A 25583-nucleotide genomic window follows, 5' to 3' on the forward strand; every position below is an offset into this window, starting at 1 on the left:
GAATAGCTCCTGTTGTGCACCACTTTGCTTTTTTTATCAGTGTCTGCCCTCCACAGTTCTCCAGGATAATCTGGTTTAGTAGATGGAAAGTATATCTGAAAACTGCTTTTGCCAGTATAATAATTATAAGCCTAACATTCTACTTTGAAAAACTACTAACAAGGAACTGCATACCTCAATGATTACTTCACAAACGGACACAAAAAGACAGAGCTTTATACATTTTTAATGTTGGGATTTAATGTTATGTTTATTCATAATATGTATTACAAAGTAGAAAGGCAAAAAACACTTTTCCTAACTTTACATAATATGTTGACATTCAAAGTGAAAGAGTCTGAATCAGGTTACTGTTGATTAAACTGAAAATCTATGAAGTCTGTGATTTAAGACTGATGTCTGGTTGGTAGGTTGTGTGACAGATATACTCAATGTGCAAGATCTGGCGTGCTAAAACTAGCTTCATGTCAAGTAAAAATACAATATCCTAAAATAATACTATTCTTATGTAGTAAAACATTAGAATAAATCAAGAAAGCAGGAATATTTTTAAATTTTCCTAATAATAAGTAAGAGATGAAACTAGACTAAGGTCAACCTAAGAATTCTCTAACCTAACTCTGAGAAAGAGGAAATGTGTACTCTACCTTTTTTAGCTGCTGTTCCTTTAAAAGTTTCACAGTCTTGGCTGGTTCAGAGATCTGGTTTTTGTAGTTTTCACAAATATTAATGCGAGACTGGGTCACTTGGACAGTACCATCTAAAAATGACTTCCACACTGTGTAGACATTCCTAAATAAAAAAACACAGATGAAGGCAACAAAAATGATATACAGTATATTACTTTCTGCATAGTAACACATACCGTAACACTAGAAAAAGAACACAGTTGCAGGCAGTTAGAAGTTGAGAGGGAAGGAGGTGTGGTATTTGCTTCTGATATCTGCTGAAGTCTAGATTTTCTGTTGTTAACCCAATACCCACTTGGTAACCCTTATAAATATTTAGAAGTCAAAATTAGTCAGAATGTATGTTTTTTTTATTTCGACATGACACCAGTGATGTTATTAAAGTTATAATCACTAATCATAGCACAGCAGAGTGCTTTATGTTGATAAGCACATGCAAGTAAGAATTTATAAAGATTATACATAGGTATTTCTAAATATTACAATCTCTGCACCTCTAACAGCAGGTGTACTGTATATATATATAAATATGCAAATGTACATACAAATATTGATATGCAATATACATATATACACAAATAAACAGTACATTACAGACATCAACAATAGAGCACTTGCATGTTTGCAAACAATACATGCTAAAAAAAAAGAAATATATGATAATAAAGCATTTAATTAATATTAAAAAGCACAAAGGAGGGGTCAAAAAAGGGAAAGTGCAAAACACAAAAGAATGATATAAAATCAAAAGATATCCCTAGCTGGGATACTGGACACTGTCTATTTTAGGCCCCATTATGGCTTGTATTCCTCTATTTGTCCACAACACAAAAGCGCCTTCTTCTCTTAAAAATATATAATTGTTCTGATCACCAATAAAAAATGTTCTATATAAAAGGCAGAGGGCAAAGTGACTTGCAGGGTATTATTCTTCATCTTCTGAAAGTTCTATTCTTCACCCTATCCACATAAACAATAGCAGGATTTTTGAAAATATATTTGCATTTTTAATTGATACATTTATTTAAGCACTTGCTGTATGGAAGAAGATGAAGTTAAAATGAGCATTATCAGAAATGGTCTAAGCTCTTGTACAGCTTTGTCTATCCCTTCAGTGGCAGGGGGAGGGGATACAGATTATATTGTGAACAAGTTTAATGCTCTTGCTACCCAGTGATGGCCACCTACAGCCCAAAAGTGGCAGAGGAACACTGGCTTATATGTATGTGTGGTGTGGTGTGTGTGATTAGCTTCGGCACTCTATTATCCCCACCCTCATAACCCAGCACTGGAAAAAGTTAGTATGAAAATATATGTACTTGGTTTTATTCCTAAGTAAAATTCAAGAAAAAAACAAAACAAAAAAAATCAATCAATAGATAAAAACACACTAAACATCCGTGGGTCAGCTGCAATAGAAGGCAGGAGAAGATGGGTGAATTGAAGCACAAAAACACCAAATGTAATTTTTCTTTGTGTCAAGTGGTAAAAATAAATTGTTTCAAGGACTGGCAGGAAAAATAAATTTGAAAGCAAAGGTTTGGATGATTATATAATTATACATATACAGTTACTAATTCTTTGCTTATTGATCCAGAGTGATAGTGTTTATATGTACACATGTATTTTTTCCTAAAAAAAAAAAAAAAAAGTTTCCAAAAGGGAACACAATGTTTCCAAAAAGGAAGACCCCTTGTGCCAAGCACCCTAACTTTGCAATGCTATGGGTTAGGATATCTAAATTTAGTGTAGTACAATGGTAGCTGACACATTAGGGCACCAGAGAAAATTAATTTCAGGGTTATGCATCATATAATGTTTTTCTTACATGATGTAAAATCCAGATTTTGGAGAGAAATCCCTAAAGGGGCAACTATTTGTGTTTTATTCAGATGATATTGGTGTGAAATACTTTTCTTTAATAATCTGTTGTACTAACTACTCTTGCAGCTCCTTCATTAGATAAGCAGAATAATGATCGCAGAATCCTGAGTATGTAATTTAGACGCAACCATGCCAAAAACCTATTAGAGCATAGGTTAAAGGTAATGAACAGATCATAAGGAAATCAAATTATCTGGTTCAAAACTACAGACAAGATGCTTCACCTTTGGGAAATAAACCAGATCCTATGTAAAATAAAACTGAATGTTTCAGAACAGGTTTAAATATATAATGCAAAGTTTAAAGTCTACTTTTTATAATGCTGGCATTCTGCAGGTCAAACTAATTTAAAGTTTCTTTTTCTGTAGTGTCACTATATTTCAATGTAAGTTACATATACAAAACTATGGTACAAATATTTACACATATTACACACATTACACAATGTACCACATTTCCAAAATAACATCTCAACTCATGGTCTATATAACAATTTGGTGGATGGACAGTAAATGATTTATGGTCCAAAGCAGTGGAGAACCTAAAGTTACAGAGTTAGTGGTGGTAGAGAGCACTGAATAGACAGTTTAAAAAGAATAAGAATGGCAAAGTGAAGAGTTACACTCCTTTTAGAATGTTAAATATCTTACCTATAGTCTGGTCTGTCTTCTGTTTTCAGCCATTCTCTCTTTAGGTATTGACTTGCAAGTTTCTGTAGAGCCTATGTTTAAAATAAAGAATACATTTAAGATTCTTATTCCAAAACAATACGAAGTTTCATTATGGTCAGAAACCTACACAGCTAAGGCTTTGATATCAACTATCCACTCATTTTCCACATCTGGTTATTCCAGTGTCTTACTAGATTACGGATGGGAGAATGAATCTATCGTATCATCAGGTGTAAAACATAAACCAGACCTGGGCAGCACATCATAAGATTTACTCGCACAATTACCCTTCTTCACTCAAACTGGGACAATTAAGAAATTGAACTTATACCTACATGAAACTTCAGAGGAAATCCGAGTACTGGAAGAAAACAAATCCGTACATAGGGAGAACACACAAACTTCCCATACAGTGTAAAAGGCCAGGATCTGATCCCAGAACTCTGGTGCAATGACACAGCAGGGCTAACCACCATGGATCAACCATTTGGTTACATTTACAACTTCTAAAAAGAAAACTTTACATTTAAGAAGTACAGAAAAATTGAGGTTCCTGTAAAATGCAAACAGTACATTTGTAATAACATGTTAAAATTTACAAAAAGTCACAATGTCAAAAAAAGTTTCACATAATAGGGAACTGTCATAACCTTTGTCAAACTGGTAAATTTAATTTAAAACACATCTCTCTATAATAAAAGGAAATCCTAGGACGAGAGTTTCTCAGAGATAATTTCAGGTCCCGTGAGACGAGACTTTTTGCCAAAAGATTTTGACAAAATCCGCCCTCCTCTCAAACATTTACAACCACGCCCACGGTCCAATCACTTCTCATTCATGTGAATGCTATTGTCAGACATAGTTCCTGTACTTTCAAGCAGGGTCGGAAATAAAAGACAAAAGAGTAGAAGACAAAGTAGAACGTCATTACTCGGTGAAATAATATAACAGCAAAAAGAGATCGAATATATGGACATAGGTGATATGATAGAAGTATGTAGATATTGTTTGGCTTTAAACTTTAAGTCAGAGACTTGAAGATCATCTAATTTATGTTGCCATCATGGAAAAGTAGTGTTACTTCCCAATGAAGAGGAGTATCCGCGAGAATTAAAAAAATTGTTGTTTGGTAAAAGTGAATTCCACATACGCGAGCGGCAGAGACGCAATGTGGCTGGCACGCCCATGGTCTATTCACTTCTCATTCGTGTGAATGCTATTGTCAGACACAGTTTCTGCGCTCTCAGCTCCAAGTGGGTCGGAAATAAAAGACAAAGAGTAGAAGACAAAGTAGAACGTCTTAAAGAGGTTCAAATACGTTGGCACGATACACATGCAGAGCAAGGTTAGAGATTATGAAAGTGCTAAAATTTGAAAGTCTCAAAAAATTGATAGTAAAGATTGCATTAGCGCTAACAAATGGAAGTTATTACTCGGTGAAATAACAGAACACAGAAAAGAGATTGAATATATGGACATAGGTGAAATGATAGAGGTATATACAGGTGTGGCAGTAATCAGGCCTGGGGGTGGCTATGGAAATTGAACTCAGGTGTGATACACCACAGTTAGGTTATTTTTTAACAAGGGGCAATTACTTTTCACACAGGGCCATGTAGGTTTGGATTTTTTTTCTCCCTAAATAATAAAAACCATCATTTAAAAACTGCATTTTGTGTTTACTTGTGTTATTTTTGACTAATGGTTAAATCTGTTTGATGATCAGAAACATTTTGTGTGACAAACATGCAAAAGAATAAGAAATCAGGAAGGGGGCAAATAGTTTTTCACACCACTGTAGATATTGGCTTTAAACTTTAAATAGGAGACTTGTAGATCGTCTAATTTGTGTTGCCATCAGGCAAAAGTAGTGTTTTTTCCCCAATGAAGAGGCCTATCCTTGAGAATTAAAAGAATTGTTGTTTGGTGAAAGTGAAATACACATACATGAGCGGCAGAGACGCAAAGTGGCTGGCATGTGGCGCAGGCTGAGGGGTTGGCGAGTGAAGCGAATTAAATGTTTAGAAGTTTATACTACCTTAGACTTTTTATTCAAAATATTTAAAGCTTAAAAATGATTAATAAAGTTAACTAAATATTATGCTACAAGGTAAAAACTGCAAAATGTAAATCTTGTGGTTTTAGGTGAAATCTCTAATGTGTACTAGTGAGGTCATATTTTGTGTATTGTCCTTAATTCTGGTTATCACAAACAGTTATTCTAGAAGAGACAGTGCTTACTGTGAAATGCATTACAACATTATATACAAATGGTAAAAGCAGTTTCCTGACAACAGTGTCTCCTGTAGAAAAACTACAATTCATTTGTAGCAAGAGGATCCGTGGACAAAATCCAATAATCTTTTATTTCTTTCAGCAGGAACAGTTTACTAGTGTTAACCCATAAGACATGGATGTATATAAGATAAATTTTGAATTGATTAAATATTAACTGCTACTCTTGTGAAGTCATCACACATTTGTTTTTTATTTATATAAAGTTCAGGCAGAAGGTCTTGGTACACAGCTGGGGTTGTATGAAGAGTTAATAGGTACAACAAATTCAGCTACAGTCTTTGCACTTTTTTCGATTCTGCTGTGGTATGTAAAACATGAGACAGACAAGCTTCTCTTCTGGGTATGTGGTCTAAAACACACGCATTCCTTGTTGCTCATCACTGCATTACATGCAGTGTACGTCCAGATGAGCATTCATTGGTTGTCAGCTCTCACGTGCACAGAGCCCACATCTATGTCTGAAGGAAAGCAAAAAAAAAAAAAAAATACAAACTTGTTTGATTTTATTGCAAATGAGTAGTGGACAAGTTGGAGTAAGTTGCTGGGCATGTCATATTATGTGAATAGCTTCACAAGAGTGTGCCACCAACTACCCTCAGACTCTGAAAATCACATTAAAATTTGCATAAGTTAACATGGCCTTAACTGGCGAAACAAACCAAACTGTATCTTCTTATCTGTAAACCTTTTTATCAACAAATAGAAACATAAGTTTTGTTAGTAATTACTTGGGGAAGTAAGAATTGTGGCTGTTTACAATACAATAAACACATTTTATTAAGATTATTCTAAAAGATACAGTACATTATTTTTGAAGTGCGCTACTAGAAAGATAGAGTAACTATTAAACATTTCATTTTCACAAAGAACACATCTGTAAAACAATTTAGTTGTAACCATTTGCACTTGGTTGATCATTTAAGATAAATGCACCAACTGTTTATGTATAGGTTTAACAAAGATTTCTGTCATCATTTTCATTAGCTTTCTATTCATAAACTTCCTAAAATGTCCAGTTTTTTTAATATAAGGCATAAGCTGTCATTGGTGCACTGCAGATCTATACCAGGACACACACATCCACTTTCACTTGCCATTCAAGACATGTTATAGGATTCCTTTATGACAGCATAGTCCCACCCTCCCTCCCTCCATCCATCCATCTTCTTCCGCTTATCTGAGGTCGGGTTGCTGGGGCAGCTGCTTGAGCAGAGAGGTCCAGACTTCCCTCTCCCCAGCCACTTCTTCTAGCTCTTCCGTGAGAATCCCAGGGCGTTCCCAGGTCAGCCAGGAGACAGTCCCTTCAGCGTGTCCTGGGTCTTCCCTGGGGTCTCCTCCCGGTTGGACGTGTCTGGAACACCTCACCAAGGAGGTGTCCAGGAGGCATCCTGATCAGATGCCCAAGCCACCTCCTCTGACTCCCCTCGATGCGGAGGAGCAGCGGCTCTATTCTGAGCCCCTCACGGATGACTGAGCTTCTCACCCTATCTTTAAGGGAAAGCCCAGACACCCTGCGGAGAAAACTCATTTCAGCCGCTTGTATTCGCGATTTCGTTCTTTCAGTCACTACCCAATAGCTCATGACCATAGGTGAGGGTAGGAATATAGATCGACTGATAAATTGAGAGCTTTGCCTTACGGCCCAGCTCCTTTTTCACCACGACAGACCGATGCAGAGCCCGCATCACTGCGGACGCTGCACCAATCCGCCTGTCTATCTCACGCTCCATTCTTCCCTCACTCGTGAACAAGACCCAGAGATACTTGAACTCTTCCACTTGGGGCAGGACCTCGCCTTCAACCCTGAGAGGGCACTCCAACCTTTTCCGGCTGAGGACCATGGTCTCTGATTTGGAGGCGCTGATTCCCATCCCAGCCGCTTCACACTCAGCTGCAAACCGATTCAGAGAGAGCTGAAGATCATGGCCTGATGAAGCAAACAGGGCAAAATCATTGAAAAAAGCAGTGACCCAATCCTGAGTCCACCAAACCGGACCCCCTCAACACCCTAGCTGTGCCTAGAAATTCTGTCCATAAAAGTTATGAACAGAATCGGTGACAAAGGGCAGCCCTGGCGGAGTCCAACTCTTGCTGGAAATGGGTTTGACTTACTGCCGGCAATGCGGACGAAGCTCTAACACTGGTTGCACAGGGACCGAACAGCCCTTATCAGGGGGTCCGGTACCCCATACTCCCAAAGCACCCCCCATAGGATTCCACGAGGGACACGGTCGAACGCCTTTTCCAAGTCCACAAAACACATGTAGACTGGTTGGGCAAACTCCCAGGACTCCGCTAAGGGTGTAGAGCTGGTCCACTGTTCCGCGACCAAGACAAAACCCACACTGTTCCTCCTGAATCCGAGGTTCGACTATCTGACGGACACTCCTCTCCAGAACCCCTGAGTAGACTTTTCCAGGGAGGCTGAGGTGTGTGATCCCTCTGTAGTTGGAAAACACCCTCCGGTCCCCCTTCTTAAAAAGGGGGACCACCACCCCGGTCCTGGAGCCTGGAACCATATTCCCTTAATTACTTTAAAGAAAAAGGGTACCCTGGCACAAAACAAGTTGTGTTAGCAACACAATAGATCAGCCAAATCATTAAAGTTCAACATAGTCAGAACTCAAATTTGAGCAGAAAACTGTCAGATTAAGTTTAAGCAGGAAATGTCAACCTAAAGTATATTAAGCTGTAGCCATTGCTTTTTATTGTTATTTTCTTATTTGAGTTGTTTTTTCAGCTTTTAAAATTTAACCTAAGAGTCTGTTCATTACATCTGTCTTAAAGGCACATTTCTAAGCATGTACAGTGGAACCTCGGTTCACGAACGTCTCGGTACACGTACAACTCGGTTCACGACCAAAAAGTTCGGCAAACTTTTGCCTCGATTCACGACCACCCACTCGGTATACGAACAAGCCAGTTTCCCATTCGGTTTGTGCGCGCCGATGATTTCCGCACGTGTTGCATTGTTCTCGGTCAGACGTGCCTGTCTGCTGCTGAGAGTGAGGGGGAGGGTACATGCTGGAGAGAGAGAGAGAGAGAGAGATTATTGAAAAGTTTGAGCGTGGCGTTTGTGTTATTGATCTTGCCGCCGAATACAAGAAGTCAAAATCTACGATTTCGACTATTCTAAAGCAGGAAGAATCTATTAAAGCAGCTGATGTTGCAAAAGGAGTTACAGCGTTAACTAGGCAGAGGTTTCAAGTGGAAGAGGTGGAAAAACTGTTTACCAGATTACTCATTTTCCAATTTGAGAACCCTTGTGCTTTTAAGCAGCACAATGTAAACAAAGCCAGACTGCCAGTAATGTGGAGGGCAAACACGAAGGGTTGGGTCACAAGGAGTTTGTTTCTGGAATGGCTGCATGAGGCTTTCTCTCCCACCAGCTAAACAGCTAAAAATATCAGAAACCCAAGAAATCACAAGAGAGAAAACACCTGAAGGAAAACATACCTCCATCAGGGACCCAGACTCTCCCTCAAAACTGTAACCTCCTCTCCACCCAGTTCCTCCTCACTTCATGCCAGAACTCGACTCATGCAAGGTTAGTTTTCTTGGTGGTTTATGTATTACGGATTTTTCAAAAGTTAATTTTTCAGTTGGTAGCGAGAATTGTTGCAATGTTACTTTTCTCTTTTTTCAAATGTTCCCTTTTTTTCCTGTGCTTAAAACTCATTAAAAAAAAGTGTTTACATGGAGTGGTTCGTAGCGTGATTTGTTGCAATGTTACTTTTCTTGGTGGTTTATTAAATTACAGATTTTTCAAATGTTCCATTTTTCCTTGTGCTTAAAATTCATTTTTAAAAAAATTGTTTACTGTACAGTACAGTACAGTGATCGGGCTGTAAGGCTAATAGCGTGATCTCCTGCAGTGTTACTTTTTTGGTTGCTTGTGGTTGGTTTTTAAATAAATTTCGGATTTGTTCTAATGTTCCTTTTTTTCCCCACTGTGCTTAAAACTCATTTTAAAAAAAGTGTTTACAGCGATTGGGCTGTAAAGCTAATAGCGTGATCTCCTGCACGGTTAATTTTTTGGTTGCTTGTGGTTGTTTTTTAAATTAAAGTTCGGATTTGTTCAAATGTTCCTCTCTGTTCTGAGAGAGATCGAGCGAGCGCGTGCTGCAGAGAGAGAGAGCGCCTGCTCGTGTAGCTGAGCAGGGTGCCTGGGTGTTTTGTGTCAGTGTTATTCAATGTTTTTACATTAGTTTACTATTACACTGTGCATTCTATGGTGTAATTAACGATATTTGAGCTTAATCTTTACATATATTTACATATTTACATATATATTTACATACAGTTCGTACGGTCTGGAACAGATTAATTGTATTTGCATACAATCCTATGGAGGAAATTGCTTCGGTTCACGACTAGAGTTTTGGAACTAATTATAGTCGTGAACCAAGATTCCACTGTAAATGGATTTTTTTTTTTTTTTTTTTTTTAAACTTTATGTCCCAACCAAACCTCTACAGAATTTACATGCAGCAACTCCACCTCTGTATATAAACTTTCCTTGCACTTGTGTTACCTCACTTATGGAGTCAGACATTAGCTAATTTATAACACTTTTGTAGTGCCTCAGAGAAGATAGCAGCAAATTTCTATTGCACACACACACACACACACACACACACACACGCACACACATTTCTAAACAAAATACTGTTGTTTTAAGCATTAATAAGGGGTTACATTTTTAACAGGTGAAGTGGGTATATCTAAAAAAATTAACATGATCACTCATTTTAATTTTTAACAAGATGTTCAATCTTTTATTGTTTTCTCCTTTGGAATGGGGATACAAACAAACAGAGATAATTTATGAACCACTCCAACCCTGTCAATAATCGAGAATCCACTGCATCCACTGAACAGTATCATCTCCAGACAAAGGAGCAGCTTCAGCGACAGACTGCTGTTACTGTCCTGCTCCACTGACAGACTGAGGAGATCGTTCCTCCCCAACACTATGTGACTCTTCAATTCCACCCTTGGGGGGGGTTAAAAGATAACATTATACAAAGTTATTGTCTGTCTGTTATACTTTCATTGTTATCACTCTTTAATTTAATATTGTTCTTTATCAGTATGCTGCTGCTGGAGTATGTGAATTTCCCCTTGGGATTAATAAAGTATCTATCTCAGATAACTGAGCACTTTCACTAAGAGAAGGTACAGTTCCTATGATATCAGCTTATAGAGCAGATTACATTAATTGAATTAACTACAGCCATATTATTTTAGAGGTCTTGTGGGGGACCACAATTACTTTTATGGCATCTTTTCTCCACTTGTATTAATTTAATCTCATATATAAATTTCCCTAATATGCCATTCTAAGGCACATTCTTATTACAACATGTTTCATAATTCCTATTTATGATTTATGGCATGATTGTTTGCACAATGGTTTATTTAATATACAGTAATTACTAATGTTATCTTAAACTGTATGGACTCAGTCAACCTTGCTTGCATATCTGTAGAATCAAATTAGTGCAGGTTCACCAAGTACAGTTTCAGAGCATTGTAACAAGTTGAAATGTGAACAAAATTACAAACTTTATAAATTACTAATTATATGATAAACACACATATGAACATAGATTTATTTAAAAACACAAAAAGAAAAAGCAGATCCAAAAACATTGTTGAACTATGGACAGTTGACAACAGAGGAGAGGGGAATTAAAACTCCACTCAGCAGCTTCCCTGGAAAAAGCTAACCTCTGGATGGGTCAAAAGTCAGTTATAGCAAAACAAAGCCATATTCAGAAACTATCTTAAATTTTCTAATTATTCTTAAATCTGGAAGAAAAAGGTTTAAATAGTTTTGCAGTGCGTGTTTTAAAAGATATGCTAGTATTAATGAAAACACCTAATTTGCGTGCTGATTGAGTAAAACTAATATTTAGACCAACCGAGTTAAAAAGTGACGAATTACTGTTACAGTCAGCATCACAACAGAACCTAGGTAACATTCTCATTTGAAAGAAGTGGGTCAAGACACAAAATAATGAAAGAAAAATATATAAAAACATTTCCAAATAGCATCAACAACTGTATCAATTTTTAATTAATTGAACATAAAAAAATGACAGAAGTAAAAAAAAAAAAAAAAAAAAGAAAAGTAGTCTGTATTTACATTTAGCTTGTTTATATAGATTACTCTAAGTGATGCTTTAGAGACATCGAGTTCTTCTTATACATTTGAAGAACACAGCATAATAATCTTTTACAGATGATGTAAGGCTGACAACTCTGGTACTTAGGAACAGGGTGTTACCTAGTCTACATCCTCATATAAATGCCATTTTATTTCAGAAGGAATTTCACAGGAAACTGCAATTACCCACAGGCATGTCTGGGCCAGGAGTTTGAAAATAAATGACCCATACATACATTATATTTAAAGTACAGAATGACAAAAAATACACACACTTTCTCAAAACCACTAATCTTAGATTACCTGTTAGCTACATTGATTTTTTTGATTTATATTATTAGTTTTCATTAAAGTGATCTTATTGATCATTGGATGTTTTTAAGCTACAAACACTTCCAAAATTAAAAAGCACAGTGTCTCCTTTATGGGTATGTAACTGGCTGAAAGAAATATTCTCACAGTTTAACTTTTGACCTAGTAACAGCATAGACACAATCCTGGTGTTTGTTGACCTATGTCTGCTGGATACTAGGCAGCATCTCTTCATTACACACAGAAAAAGGGTTACCCTAACAGATCAGTCAGTCCTACACAATTATCTTATATGATATTACACTACAGAATACTTTTAATACCAGCTAAAGATTAAATTAAATTTAAAAGAAACAGTGCTAATAAAAGAAAAAAGACTACAGCTGTCCGTCAATGGATCAAATCCACATTTTTCAGGGTATGTATGTTAATGATTTAGAAAATTAGAAAGGTAAAAGCTAAAAAGGATGATACTAGCAAAGCTGAAAATTGATGAAGGATAACATTTTGAGTGAGTGAGAAAGACAGCAGGAAGCAGTCTGTTAAATTAACACATTTTGAGAATTATAAAAACACTGTGTGTGCTATTTTAGAATCTTAAGGCCTGACAAAATGACGCAAATAGATGTTTGCCACACCTCAAACAAACATTCCAGATCACAGTAGAATAAAGCTTCTAATTTCTAAATGATTACACAGTTGCACAGAAATGGTAAAGTTTTAAAAAATAAACATGTACTTTTATGTTTTGGCTGCTTTACTACCAACACTTTTATATGCAATTTTAGGGCCTAAACATGACTTAAGAGGGATTACATTGTTAAATAAAATCTGAAGTTTTAAGAGCAAAAATGAACTTTTAAATTCACTGCAAAAAGAAATTTGATCACATATTAGATATTTTTTACAGGGATAAACTTATGAATTGATGGGTGATTTTTTTTTTTTTTTTTTAGGAGTTTGTCAGAATTTGTGGGTTTTTGTTTATCCTCCTGTCCCTTGGGGATTGACCACAAGTTCTCAGTGGGATTAACGTATGGGGGAGTTTCCTGGCCGTAGACCCAAACTTTTGATGTTTTGTTCTTCAAGCCACTTAGTTTTGCCTTATGGCACGGTGCTCCATCATGCTGGAAAAGGCGTTGTTTGTCACCAAACTGTTCTTAGATGGTTGGGAGAAGTTGCTTTTAGAGGATGTTTTGGTACCATTCTTTATTCATGGCTGTGTTCTTAGGCAAAATCGTGAGTGAGCCCACTCCCTTGGCTGAGAAGCAACCCCACACATAAATGGTCTCAGGATGCTTTACTGTTAGCATGACGCAGGACTGATAGTAGTGCTCACCTTTTCTTCTCTGGACAGTCTTATTTCTGGATGCCCCAAACAATTGGAAAGGTGATTCACAGAGAAAATGACTTTACCTCAGTCCTCAGCAGTTCAATTCCTGCACCTTTTGCAGAATATTAGCCTGTCCCTGATGTTTTCCTTGGAGAGAAGTGGCTTCATTACTGCCCTTCTTGACACCAGGGCATCCTCCAAAAGTCTTCGCCTCACTGTGCGTGCAGATGCACTCACATCTGTCAGTTGCCATTCCTGAGCAAGCGCTGCACTGGCGGTGCCTAAGAAGTATATGGTTATTTGCCTTCCCTTTATTATATTCACTTGCCTCCTATTAAAAGCAAACATGGTGATTGTAGATGCAACTGAAGTAACAGAATCAACACCCATCATATCAGTTACTTTTAATTCCAGGTTATAAAACAAACTACTTGCATAAAATGACCCAATGGAAACACAGAAAATTGGCATTTGTGTTTTGTCAACTTTCCATAAGTGTTGCTTCTTGTTTGCTCACAACTTCAATGGGAACGTGGTGTAGTAGGCACACAAGATGGATGAGTGGCCCAGCCAGGAGTCCAGAAGATCCCTTACCCGGACAGGAGGCCCTGAATAAATGGATAGGCGTCCCAACATAGACTTTATACCTTTCCTGGCCACGACAGAAGAAGATAGGGAGGGACAGTCCCTGGGAGATGTTTATTTCCCCCAGGTGCTAGATCGCAGTAGCCCTCTGTATCCACACCCATTCAGGAACCAGCTGGAAGGGAATGCTGGAAGTTGTAGTCCGGCAGCCGGAATTCCCATAATATAGGGAGCACATCACCCTGCAGCGCCCCTTGTAGCACCCACGGACCCCAGAAGGGATGTGCTGCTGGACTACAGTGGCGACAGATATATTTTAGAGAACAAGCTAGCCAAACAGAAGATCTCTTTCAGAATAACACATAACATTAAGTAATAGTTTTCCTTTCTTCCCTAAGGCCAGTCTCTAACACATGAATACATTATAACATTCTTTTGCCAAGTCTATAGACTAAAGACATAATGAATTCCTGCATTCCAACGGAAGAAGCAGTTAAAGACAGTGGACAACTCTAAATAATCTGATAGTAATTAGATATGTTCATTCCAGAATATTTGGCTTGCCTTCCAAAGGCAACACATTGGTATTTTCTGCTCTAGCTGTGAGGATCACAAGCAATGCACTAAATAGAGAGAACAACAACAAAGGCATTCATTTCCAGGACTTGCTGGCTTACTCTGGTCCCTTAAATTTAAATAAAAACTGTTGCATAAAATAAAAATAAAAAAAAAATAAAAAAAAACACACACACAAGTTCAGTTTCTTCTTGATTATACAGATTTCCTCTTGATTACAAAACACCTTTAAGAGAGCAGTTAAATTAATAAAATAACTACCACTCAAGCTAACCAATGGATTACCTCCATATTTTGTTACACAAATAAAATGTGTAAAATTAATTTTATACCATTATTTTAAACATACAGTAGAATCTGTCATAGTTCTATAGTTCTTTGAAATACACAGTATACAAATACTGTGAAAAAATCTTTTTTCGGAAAACACCCCAGTACTCAGATGTTCCTAGGAAATGAAAGACATATCACGGTTATCTTTTTTGTTGAAAGTAGAGTAATTTATTATGCAGGCTGAGAGGTGGTTCCCAAACTTTTTCATATGACTGTACATATTTAAAACATAGAATTGAGTCCTGGAAATGGTGTGTTACCTAAGACCTAATACTGGAAGACATAATACAAAGGGTAAAATTAATAACTTCAATAAGCTAAAGAAATGTTCTTTTAGCTCAAGAGGGAGCAATCACTTTTTCTGTGCAATGATGCAACACTACTGTAGTGTTCTTCTACCTGTCAGCACCCTAACCTTATGAAACTGCCTTCTGCATCAATTGGTTATCAATGCCAACAGAATGTGGCTGCAGAAATCCACTGTGAGGCTCTATCCACTGAGAGGCCGGAAATCCACTGTGGTGATGGGATTGATGTTTCATTGTTTGTGAAAATCAGGACACATCCACTGTCATACTAGAAATATACAGTGATGCTGGGACTTTTTCCATACTGTTTCAGGCTGATAACATTTATAAAAATGTTTTTCTCTGTTATTGTTTACTGTGTTAAAAATAAAACAACAAATACCCATAATTTGTAAAGGAAACTTTCATTTTAAACTGCTGTTGTAGTATTAAAATATTTAATATTGTCTGAGTGTGGGATAGTCCCGTTCGTGAAATTAGGCAATGTTATCTTTCTATGAAGTCTCTTTAATGGTATTTTTACTTGTTTATATCCGTCAGTGCCTGTGAAAAATGTAAAAGAACAGAATTATAGCTTTAAAAAAATATAATGCTTCATCAAAAGAGGAATGCAGGGTGTTACTTTTTATTTTTTAGCTATTTATGTTGTCTTTTAAAGCATATTTTATCTTTATATCCCTCAGTGTGTGAAAATAAGGCAAAAGATTGGAATTATTTAAATTACTGCGGGATGTTTGATTGTCTAATGTCGTTTGTTGCTATTTTCCGTTTATTAATTTTAATGAAGATCACTGATTTAGTGTATAACTGTAGTGATTATAATCAGTGATACCGTCTGACACAGTTTGATTCTTGTCTTACTTAAAATTAAACTTCTCATTCTACAATATTTGCAGATTTTTTCCCCATAAACAACTGTACACTTGTATTATATCTGGTCACCTGCTCTGATGCAAGTTACACAGTCCCCATAATGGATAATCATCCGGATGATAGATAGGGACAGATTTTTGCACAAATTGTAATGTCACTTTTTGCACCACAGTAGACTCCCTGTCTGACATTGGATGTCTGAAGCCAGACCCTTTCACATCAGCTCTGATATCATTGTAACACATTTGCATTGGGCTTGATAGAGGTTTACTTCCTTCTAGAAGTAAAATAAAGACCTTGCATTGACCAATCCTCCAGATGAGTGGATAAACAAGCAACCTTTCCAGTGAAATAAAATCATTACTACCACTCTTCTGTGCTGGACTACAAAGCTCTTTTAACAGACTGATTCCTTAAACCTGTAACCGTATACCAATCATTAAACAAGTTAAATTAGTGGCGGTGTTTGAAAACACAAATTCAAACATCAAATACAGAAATTAGGTTAAAGATTATTACAAATTCTTTGGTTTGGAAGTAAAAACCTAGGCACTGACCTATAGAGTTAGTCATAATTCAACAGTTTCACAGTAACAGAGCTGCTAACTTTGAAGCATATATTTCTATATATTCTTACTACTCCCATTTAATGTAATACATTTAATTAAATATCCCTTAATCCTTGAAAATTAAAGCACTTAACAGCAATCCACACTACCAACCTTATCAATAAAATACAGAAACTCTGCAACAAGTGACATTTCTGCTTTTGCAATGTGAAGTTGAAGCGATAGGCAAAAATTACTGTAGGAAGGAAATCCTGCCCAAATGACATAAATCCCAAATAACTACTTGAAGTCTATCAAGGTCATTACTACATACAAAAGAAATGCTAAAGTGTGTACAAAAAGGTAAAAAAAAAAAAAAAATTAAGAGAACTAAAGCTGGAAATACATCTAATGGAGCATTTTGAGTAATTAGTTTATCTAAACCCCAAGCTATTATAATACACTAACAAATAATTAACTATTCTGTTACATTTTAGTTGAGTATCCAGATAAAACCAATACAGACAAAAGCCATACAACCCAGTCTACATTTTTTTTGCTGTGCGACTGCTAGGAATCTTATTCAGCATCTAATGGTATTTATGCATTGAAGAAACCTTAATGCCAGTAATAGTACAGTATATTAATTCTTTCAAGATGCAAGCTATAATGAGAAGTTAAGCAAAATTACACCTTTCATTGGCTAACTAAAATATTACAACATGCAAGCTTTTGAGGCAACTCAGGCCCCTTCTTCAGGCAAGAAACATCTTGCCTGAACTATATACAGCATTTGTACCACTGGAATTAATTTAAACTGCACATATGCAGATTTGTGTGTTTATGCACACACCTATTAAGAATTTTTGCACAGGTAAAATGTTTTAGTGTATTGTCCGTTTAAAAAGAACCCAAATTTCATGAAAATACCCTTGGTTTTACTCTCAATTATATGAATGACATGATGTTGCAATGTCACAAAGAGTATGGATCCTAGATTGAAAAATGAGATGAGATGGAATATTGCACAAGTATACAGTATGGTTTTATACATTTCCCTTACCAATAAAAACTTTATCTGGGCACTATTTTCCCCAGGGCCTAAAGAAATATGCATCACCTTGACTAGGAAGAATTAATTTGCCTTTGTGTTAATATATGAAAAAAACAAAAAACAAAATCTGCACATGACATATCAAAAATGGGTGCCTGTCTCCTAAACAGGCCTAGTTCTTACTTGACAGTTCCTTATAAATAAATAAATTCATGTATAGAAACTTTATTCAAATGGGAGATAGATGTGTGTCTAGAGCCTAGCCCAGCAGCACTGGGTGTATGGCAGCAACCAGTAATGGACAGAAAAAGTTCACTGAAGAGCACTGAGACAGATTTATGGTTACCAATCAACACTGCATGCACGTCTTTGGAATGTGGAAGGAAAAGAAAAAGGGTGGGGAAATCCAAGCAATTATAGTGAGAAAACAATACAGCAATTAGGTTATATGGGGTATACCAGTTATAAATGCAAAACATGTAATTATTAAAATTACTCTCTGTAATAAACCATGTATTTGTTGGTTTTTAATCATAAATGCTTAGGAAAACACAACTGTTATTAATTTTGTACATCTGAAATCAAGTATTAGTTACCATAAGTTAAAGTAAGTTTAATTACAATGTTATATAAAATGCATTTCCAATATTTGTAAGCACATGTGTGTATATATCTCTGGCTATAAAGATATTTAATTTTCCTCATTTTTGTATAAATAGATTTTAAAGAATGAAACAGCCAAAATGGTAAATAAGTGCATTTAAAAAAAGTTCAACATGTTTTATAGGTTTAATAAGTAACTTTTACTTTAATTAACCTTTCTTCTTAATTATAACTGAAGCTGAAAAATAAAATAAAAATATTAAATACACTCTAAAACTAGAATCTGCAGCTTTCAAAGAATTCATATTTTACATGTACTGAAAAACAGTAAATCTGTTACCCATTGCATGTCTTTCACATTTCAATTTTCACATTCTGAAATTCAACATTAGTACCAAAAATAGGCGGTCCAAGAGACAAAAGTTAAAATGAAAGAATATAAGCACTATCAGTAACAAGTAATACTGGGAAGCAGGAAAGCTGAAGGCAAAATATTTTCTGCTAGATCAGCAACCAGTCAGTGTACAATAAAAACAACAGGATTTAAGCTTTTCCTGCCTTCTCTCCAGAACAGACTAATTGCTTTGACATACAGTGCCCTCCAATTTTTTTATTCTTAACCAGCTACATTTAAATCAATAATAAAATAGTTAATGCAGGTAGTGACTAATGGTTTCTGGGGTAAATCCTGAAAGCAAATTATATAAGACTGAATTTACATTATAAAGAAGTATTAAAAAGATAACAGTGACTAAGCTTTTTAAAACATTGAACACATTATTGTTCAAGGGAAGAAGGAATAGTAAATCTAACAGTGTTAGAAGTAAAATGCTTATATGGTGCATTGGTTAAATCTACTCCTGTATATGACAGTAATGGTAGCTACACAAACCACAAAAGCTCTGCTTAGCAAAGCCAATTTAGATGTTTAAGTTTCTAAACCATGGAGGGCTGAAGAATAATAGCCAACATTCAGTCAAGTTTCCGATTTCTGTTGCATTGCTGTACAATAAATGTCAGAAACAAAACATATGTTTACCACTATTACCAGAAAACCAGTTTAGTTATGGTAACAAAGTTAAGCTCCTTTGATAGCTGATTATATGTTACTTTTCATCTCTGTTTCACAACTGAAAAATTATCCAGTCAACATTAAGTAAGATCATTCTGCAAATCACATCCTGTTGGTCAGTTCACAAATGTAGTCTTTTTAAGTAATTTAATAGTCATCATATATGAAATGCACATATGATTAAAAGAACCAGAAGAAAAAGTTTAATACCAACTTTAATGAATTTTCTAATTAATAAATGCAGTTCCTGACAGAAATAAAAAATATTAGCTCCAAGAGCTACTTTACAACCAACCAAAAAACTATGTATTGGCATTTGCTAAAAATGCAAGCTTATATTTTGTTTCATATTTCACAAAGAAATTTACAATTATACTGCAGAAATTATTGCACTGCTTGCTTACTAAAGATATACAGTATTTACTTGTTCTTAAGGGAAGGCAAAATATACTGTTATTTGCTAGAGAGGCACAGAGATTTCATGGTGTTTTTGAAACCCATTTCTTAATTAGCAGTCACTTCTTGCTATTGTAGGCAAAACTTTTACTCTGTTTTTGACTTGTCACAGTTATATCTGGGTTTTCAATTATTTAAATATTTATTACTGTTTGACTATTCAAAACTGAAATGTTAATGTCAAATTTGACATAATATTTTTTTGGCATGCCATTATCTTTAGCCATCAATTAATCGGTTTTCTATCCAATGTGAAAGGGCAGTCTTCCTTTTCACATTCATGCTTCCCTGTGGAAGTGACTGCCTTGGAAACTTGATGCAACTTTCCTTGTCCATTGGGGACTGGCAGTCTTCAAGAGGAGCTTAATTGCAATTACCCTACTTAAGAGAGCAGGACCCCTACTTCATGGACAGGGGAACTTCAATCAATCATAGATAAAGTGTTCATAGTTTACAAGCATGTGCTTTGGAGGATGTGCACCATGAATAAAGTTACAAGTGCATTAGTTACATTAGTGCATTTTTTTCCTTTGTCTTATTAATAGAAATGCATTTTAAAAAGAAAATATAACAAGGGTAGACTGAAGTAACACCCACCAGATTTACAGACTCATACCTATGGAGATCGGAGTTTAAATTCCTGCCTAGTCAATGTCTCTGAGGAATTCACATATTCTTCATTTCCCTTTAACATCTCAGAGCTGTGCGAGTCAACTGAAACCTCAAAATCTTCTCTGTATAAGTGAATGTGTCACATGGATGTATGTACTTTTCAGTGAACTAGAACTCTGTCCACGGCTGGTTCCCAAATTTGCTCAGTGTCTATAGCTCAAATCTCTGTCACCCTGAAATTAATTATGTCTAATAATGGATAACTGGACAAATGCAGCAATAGAGCGCAAAAGCAACTGGAAAAAAATAAAATAATAGGATGCCATTTTATGTGTGAACAGTACTGAGAATAAGTCACCATGCAAAGTATAAATTGGTCTTTAGTTTAGTTTTAAAGAAAAACGATAAAAAACACACACACAAAACAAGAAACAATTAGATAAACTAGGATGGGATATAAAAGACTAGGATACTTTTTTCCACATAGTTAATTAACACGGAAAAAAGTATTTATTGGTACTAAGAACCAAACTTATCAATATACAGGGTGACCCATATTTATGTATATGACGTTTCAAAGGCTGTAGCATTTAAACTACTGCGCGAAAAGTATCGAAAATGGCATCACTGTGTAGCCTGTGAAAGGGATTAACGATGTACTGGACCCCACCAGACTTTTTCCAGTGGAGTTACCTAAAAGTGAAGGTGTATCAACATTGCATCCACAATACGGCTGAGCTACATACAGCTATCACAGAAGAATTTCAGAGGATACCAGTACAGATGTGCCAAGCCACCTGTGACAACGTTGCTCTTCGTCTTCAGGCATGTATCAATCTGGATGGCGCATTTGTGGGCCACACCATGGAGAACAGGAGATGAAAAAACATTTAAGGTTTTTAATGTTCATGTTCCATTATGTTACTTGATAATAACATTGGTAGTTTCCTGACAATAACGCCTTTTCAATCATATACATAAATATGGGCCACCCTCTATTTCTGGAGAAAGCATTAATGTTTAATAAATTATTGTTATGAAAATGGAAATTGAATAGTCTGCTAGGTAATGTAATTTATTTTGGAACACACATGCAACTAGAATTTATTGCATTTAAATATGTTTTAAGCAATACATATGGTGTCGGCGATGTGTGAAAAGCAGGTATAGAATGCCTAGGCATTTTATAGAATACTAGACATTAAGCCCGTTACAATAACGGGCGCTAGAACAGTAGTGCATAAACATTAGTAGGAACAGTCTATATTAAATAGCAAGGGACCTTGACCTTATTCTGTTTCTTGTCTTAGTTTTTTTTTTTTGTAAGAAGCCTAAAGTAAAATAATAAGAAGAATAAAATAGAAACGTATATGACAATACAGTAAGTATAATTAATATTGCCTTAGTGTAAAACTTTGTAACAATCTGTAATACACAATATCTGAAGAAGATATTTAGGAAAAATTTTCTATTTTTTTACCACATGAAATTTTTCTATAAAATTTCATTATACACAAAATTTCTTGTAAATATTCTGTCTGAGTTTGGCAAGAGTTTGCCTTGTTCAGGACCATCTACAACCTTGACAACAACATCTGGAAAACTTCTAACTCTTGATAATGCAACATATAACTGACCATGGCTGAATACTGATTCTGGCAAGTAAATGCCAACTTTTTGTAAGGTTTGCTCTTCTGAGTCTTTCTCTTTTAGCATTTTTCTGACGCTCATTTTCTTTTTTTTTCAATCGATCTATTTGCTTGTATTTTTCTTTGTCTTTCAGCCTTTCTTTTGTTGATGTTTACTTGTTGAGCTGACCGTTCTTCCAGGAGATGTTGCTTATATAGGATTTGATTGTCTGTGTCTTTTGTCCTACTTGACGTGTCCTTTTTTTGGGTGGCATGTTGTTAGTAGATATGTCCGTAATATTTTCTCTTACAGTAATACTGGCTTGTATGTGGCTGTAATATGTGTCAGTGTATTGTGTGCCTTTAAATTTCTCTCACAGTAATACTGGTTTGTATTTCCGTAAAATGCCTGTAATTTTCTCTGACAGTAATACTGGCTTTGATGTCCGTAATATGACTTTAATTTTCTGTCACAACAGTGGGTAATCAGCATAGTGTCCCCAGCACCTGATGTAATGTGTGGCATGCAGTTGATAATTGTGACTGTGTCGTCTCCCCAGTAAGTACTGTGCAGTTCCCCAGCAAGTATTTTAATCTGTGCTGACGTGTAGCTGATTATTTTATGTGTGGCGTCTCCCCAGCAACAGATTTTATGTGCGCAGCCGCGACTACCTAATCAGCACTCTCCCCAGCAATGATGCATTTTATTTGCTTATCATGCGCTGCCGCGGCAAGGCCATTCACTGTGTGCCCAGCTTCCAGTGTGTGTGCTTTATTTGCTTATTATGCACTGCTGTGGATAGGCCATTCACTGTGTGCCCAGCTTCGAGTGTGTGTGCCTCCAAGGTGCCGTGCGCATGGGCAGGGCACGGTGTGATGTGTTTTGCGGCCCCGCGCATGCACACTTCACCAGAAGACATGCACACACGGACACCTGGACGCACACAGGGCTTTTATTAAAGAGGATGTAATGTTTTAAGGCAAAGCTTGACATGTCTGTGCTACTTTAGTATGCTATATACTTTCCCTAGGCATTGTATACAACACCTAGGCATTACACAGAACGACTTTCCGATTTGCCTTTTGGCATTCCATTTCAGCATGCTATAGATTTCATAGGCATTCTACACAATGCCTAATTTCACACATTAACGGTAACATATACACTATATGTACAAAATATTTTACAATCCAACACATCTTACTTTTCTCAAGAAAAATCATCAAACTGGTTTGTAAACTATAAAGTATTACTACTACTCAAAGTTCCAACTTTGTTCTTTTTATCTAAATACTGCACTCAAACATCAAGTATGTGATATACAAATGTAAAGGAAATCAAATTATGGTAGCCTCTCATTTCTGTTGTCTATTCTGTCATTTAGAACTCATTTTTGATTGCTGAAGAATAAAGTGACAGATTCATAATTGAATGAATAAAAATGTGGAAAATTTCTCATATAAAATCTATGACTTTAATAATAATCAATGTTATTAATAGAGAAATAAATCCTGCATTATTATTAATTCCTGACATTCCAGACAGATATGAGGGCAGGTTATTCAGTGAAATGAGACACTTCAGTAACAACAATATTTGCTTATAATTAACAAGAAGGTTCAAATGGAAAAAAAAATGCTACAAGTGCCTAAGTTGGCCTTGGTGAATCTTGTGCACCGGGTTTGCATTTTATATTTTTCTTCATTTGCTTAGTAATGTCTCATTAAACAGTATATCATTGCTTTTAAAATTAATAAATTAAAACTTTAAATGGAGATTAACAGGTGAACATATTTTATAAATATGATTAATCACACATAAAACTTACAAAATACTTGTTTTTAATCATTTGAAAAGATAAAAGATAAATATTGTTATATAAACAGCCATTTTTATAAAGTACATTCATTACTGTTAATTACATATAAATAAAGTAAAACTCTGACAAACACACTACAGTATAAAATTAAAAATGCAGCTGTTTCCAACAATAGTCTGCAAAATAACCAGAGTAAAAACAACCCATGCTAAACCACACTGATGAATATCAAGTAAGATTTGGTAAAGACGTTGAGTGTACATGTAGTATTATACAGGGGAGGACAAGGAAAGAATACAGTTTTCAATGAGTTTACAGTGTATCCGGTGAAAATAAGTTGTTAGGGCATTTTAGGAATAAAATAAATGGGTACCTTCAGACTTAAACGGCTAATGAAAACAAATGCTTCATATATAGATAGACAGACAGACAGAAAATGCAATTTTCTATGAATAAAACTGCTTTTAATTTTGGTTATGGCACAAAGGCTTCTTAATGTTAGCTTTTAAAAATATTTACTTCACTACAATAATGCAAAACCCTATCCAGCAATATGGCTTATACAATATAACTAGTTCTCCAATTATAATAAACTTCATTTTCATTATTTAAATTAAAGAATACAATAAGCATAAAGTATTGATCTCATCTTAAAAGAAACAGAACAATTTGGTACAAACGTGAAGTTTTCTTTCCATTTTCATTCCCACACTCACCCTCTATCAATATTCATGAGGATGATAATGCACAAAGGCTCATATAAAGCAATTTAAGCAAGAGCCAGTAAATACAGCTGTGTGGGGAACGGAACAGAATGCAGATGCACAAACACACTTGCAAACTGATCATGACACATGCAGGCATAATATTCGAAAGCAGAACTGAGTAACTGAATAAGAAGAGGACATCTGATGTACATGCTTTTAAAATATGCATTATACCAACATAACACAAATAAATTAGAATATGTATTTACACAGGATAAAGAAAAGCAAGTATAGAAAAGATTCTTCAATAGAGGAATTAGGAAAATTAATAAAATCAAAATCTAAAGCCAATCATTAGGTGACTGATGGACCTTTTCCGTTTTCTATGTAAATGTTTAATCAAGTTATTCATAGTAGCTCAAAGGAAAAAAAAAAGATTATGTTCCACAAAGGCTAAGTTCATTTGTTCTGGACAGGTGGCCAAGCTGCCTCTCTTGCATGCCAGAAAACAGCCCGCCCACAATAGCACTAAAGATGATTATGCAAATACAAACCATTTCTTGTGATTTTCCCAGGAAGGAAAGAAGGAATCATTTGTGGAAAAGGCAATTGCTCATTGAGAAAAAACAAACCAAAGAGAAAAAGGGCCAAAACTAGCAGGGCACAAGTTACAGAACCACAAAATGACTAGCCAGTCTAACTGCTGTCTCCTAGATATTGAATGATTTAGTGATTTGAGGAGGGTGTGAGCAATTTGTAGAATGGGATTCAGTGGAAGGTACAAACAGAAAAAAAATGCACAACTACAGTTTAGCTGCTAAATAATCCAACAGGTTAAAGTAACCAAAACATTAATGACACACATTCTGTATGTTATTGTGAGCAATAACAATTATAACAAAATGCAACAAAGATGCATATTATTTTAATGATTTTGATTCATTTTAAATTTATAAACACTGTCTGGGTATGATGGCAATCAAAAATAAAATTCTGCTCCTCACAGACTTAGTTCCTAGTACAAATACAAAACAAAACAAAAATGGGTA

The 25583-nt window shown here is 35.7% G+C and overlaps 1 protein-coding gene across 2 annotated transcripts in view; it reads right to left on the reverse strand.

Annotated features, from left to right (window-relative positions):
• LOC120523191 (F-BAR and double SH3 domains protein 2-like) overlaps positions 1-25583 on the reverse strand; it is a 233679-nt gene that overhangs the window by 94505 nt on the left and 113591 nt on the right. For both annotated transcript variants that reach the window (XM_039744241.1, XM_039744242.1), the window contains exons 4-5: positions 3224-3294; positions 648-792 (exon numbers count right to left, since the gene is read on the reverse strand). In XM_039744241.1, coding sequence (XP_039600175.1) covers positions 648-792; positions 3224-3294 — 216 coding nt within the window. The remainder of the gene's footprint in view (positions 1-647; positions 793-3223; positions 3295-25583) is intronic.

The sequence above is a fragment of the Polypterus senegalus genome, chromosome 2 (genome assembly GCF_016835505.1).
Source record: "Polypterus senegalus isolate Bchr_013 chromosome 2, ASM1683550v1, whole genome shotgun sequence".
NCBI classification, from domain to species: Eukaryota; Metazoa; Chordata; class Cladistia; order Polypteriformes; family Polypteridae; genus Polypterus; species Polypterus senegalus.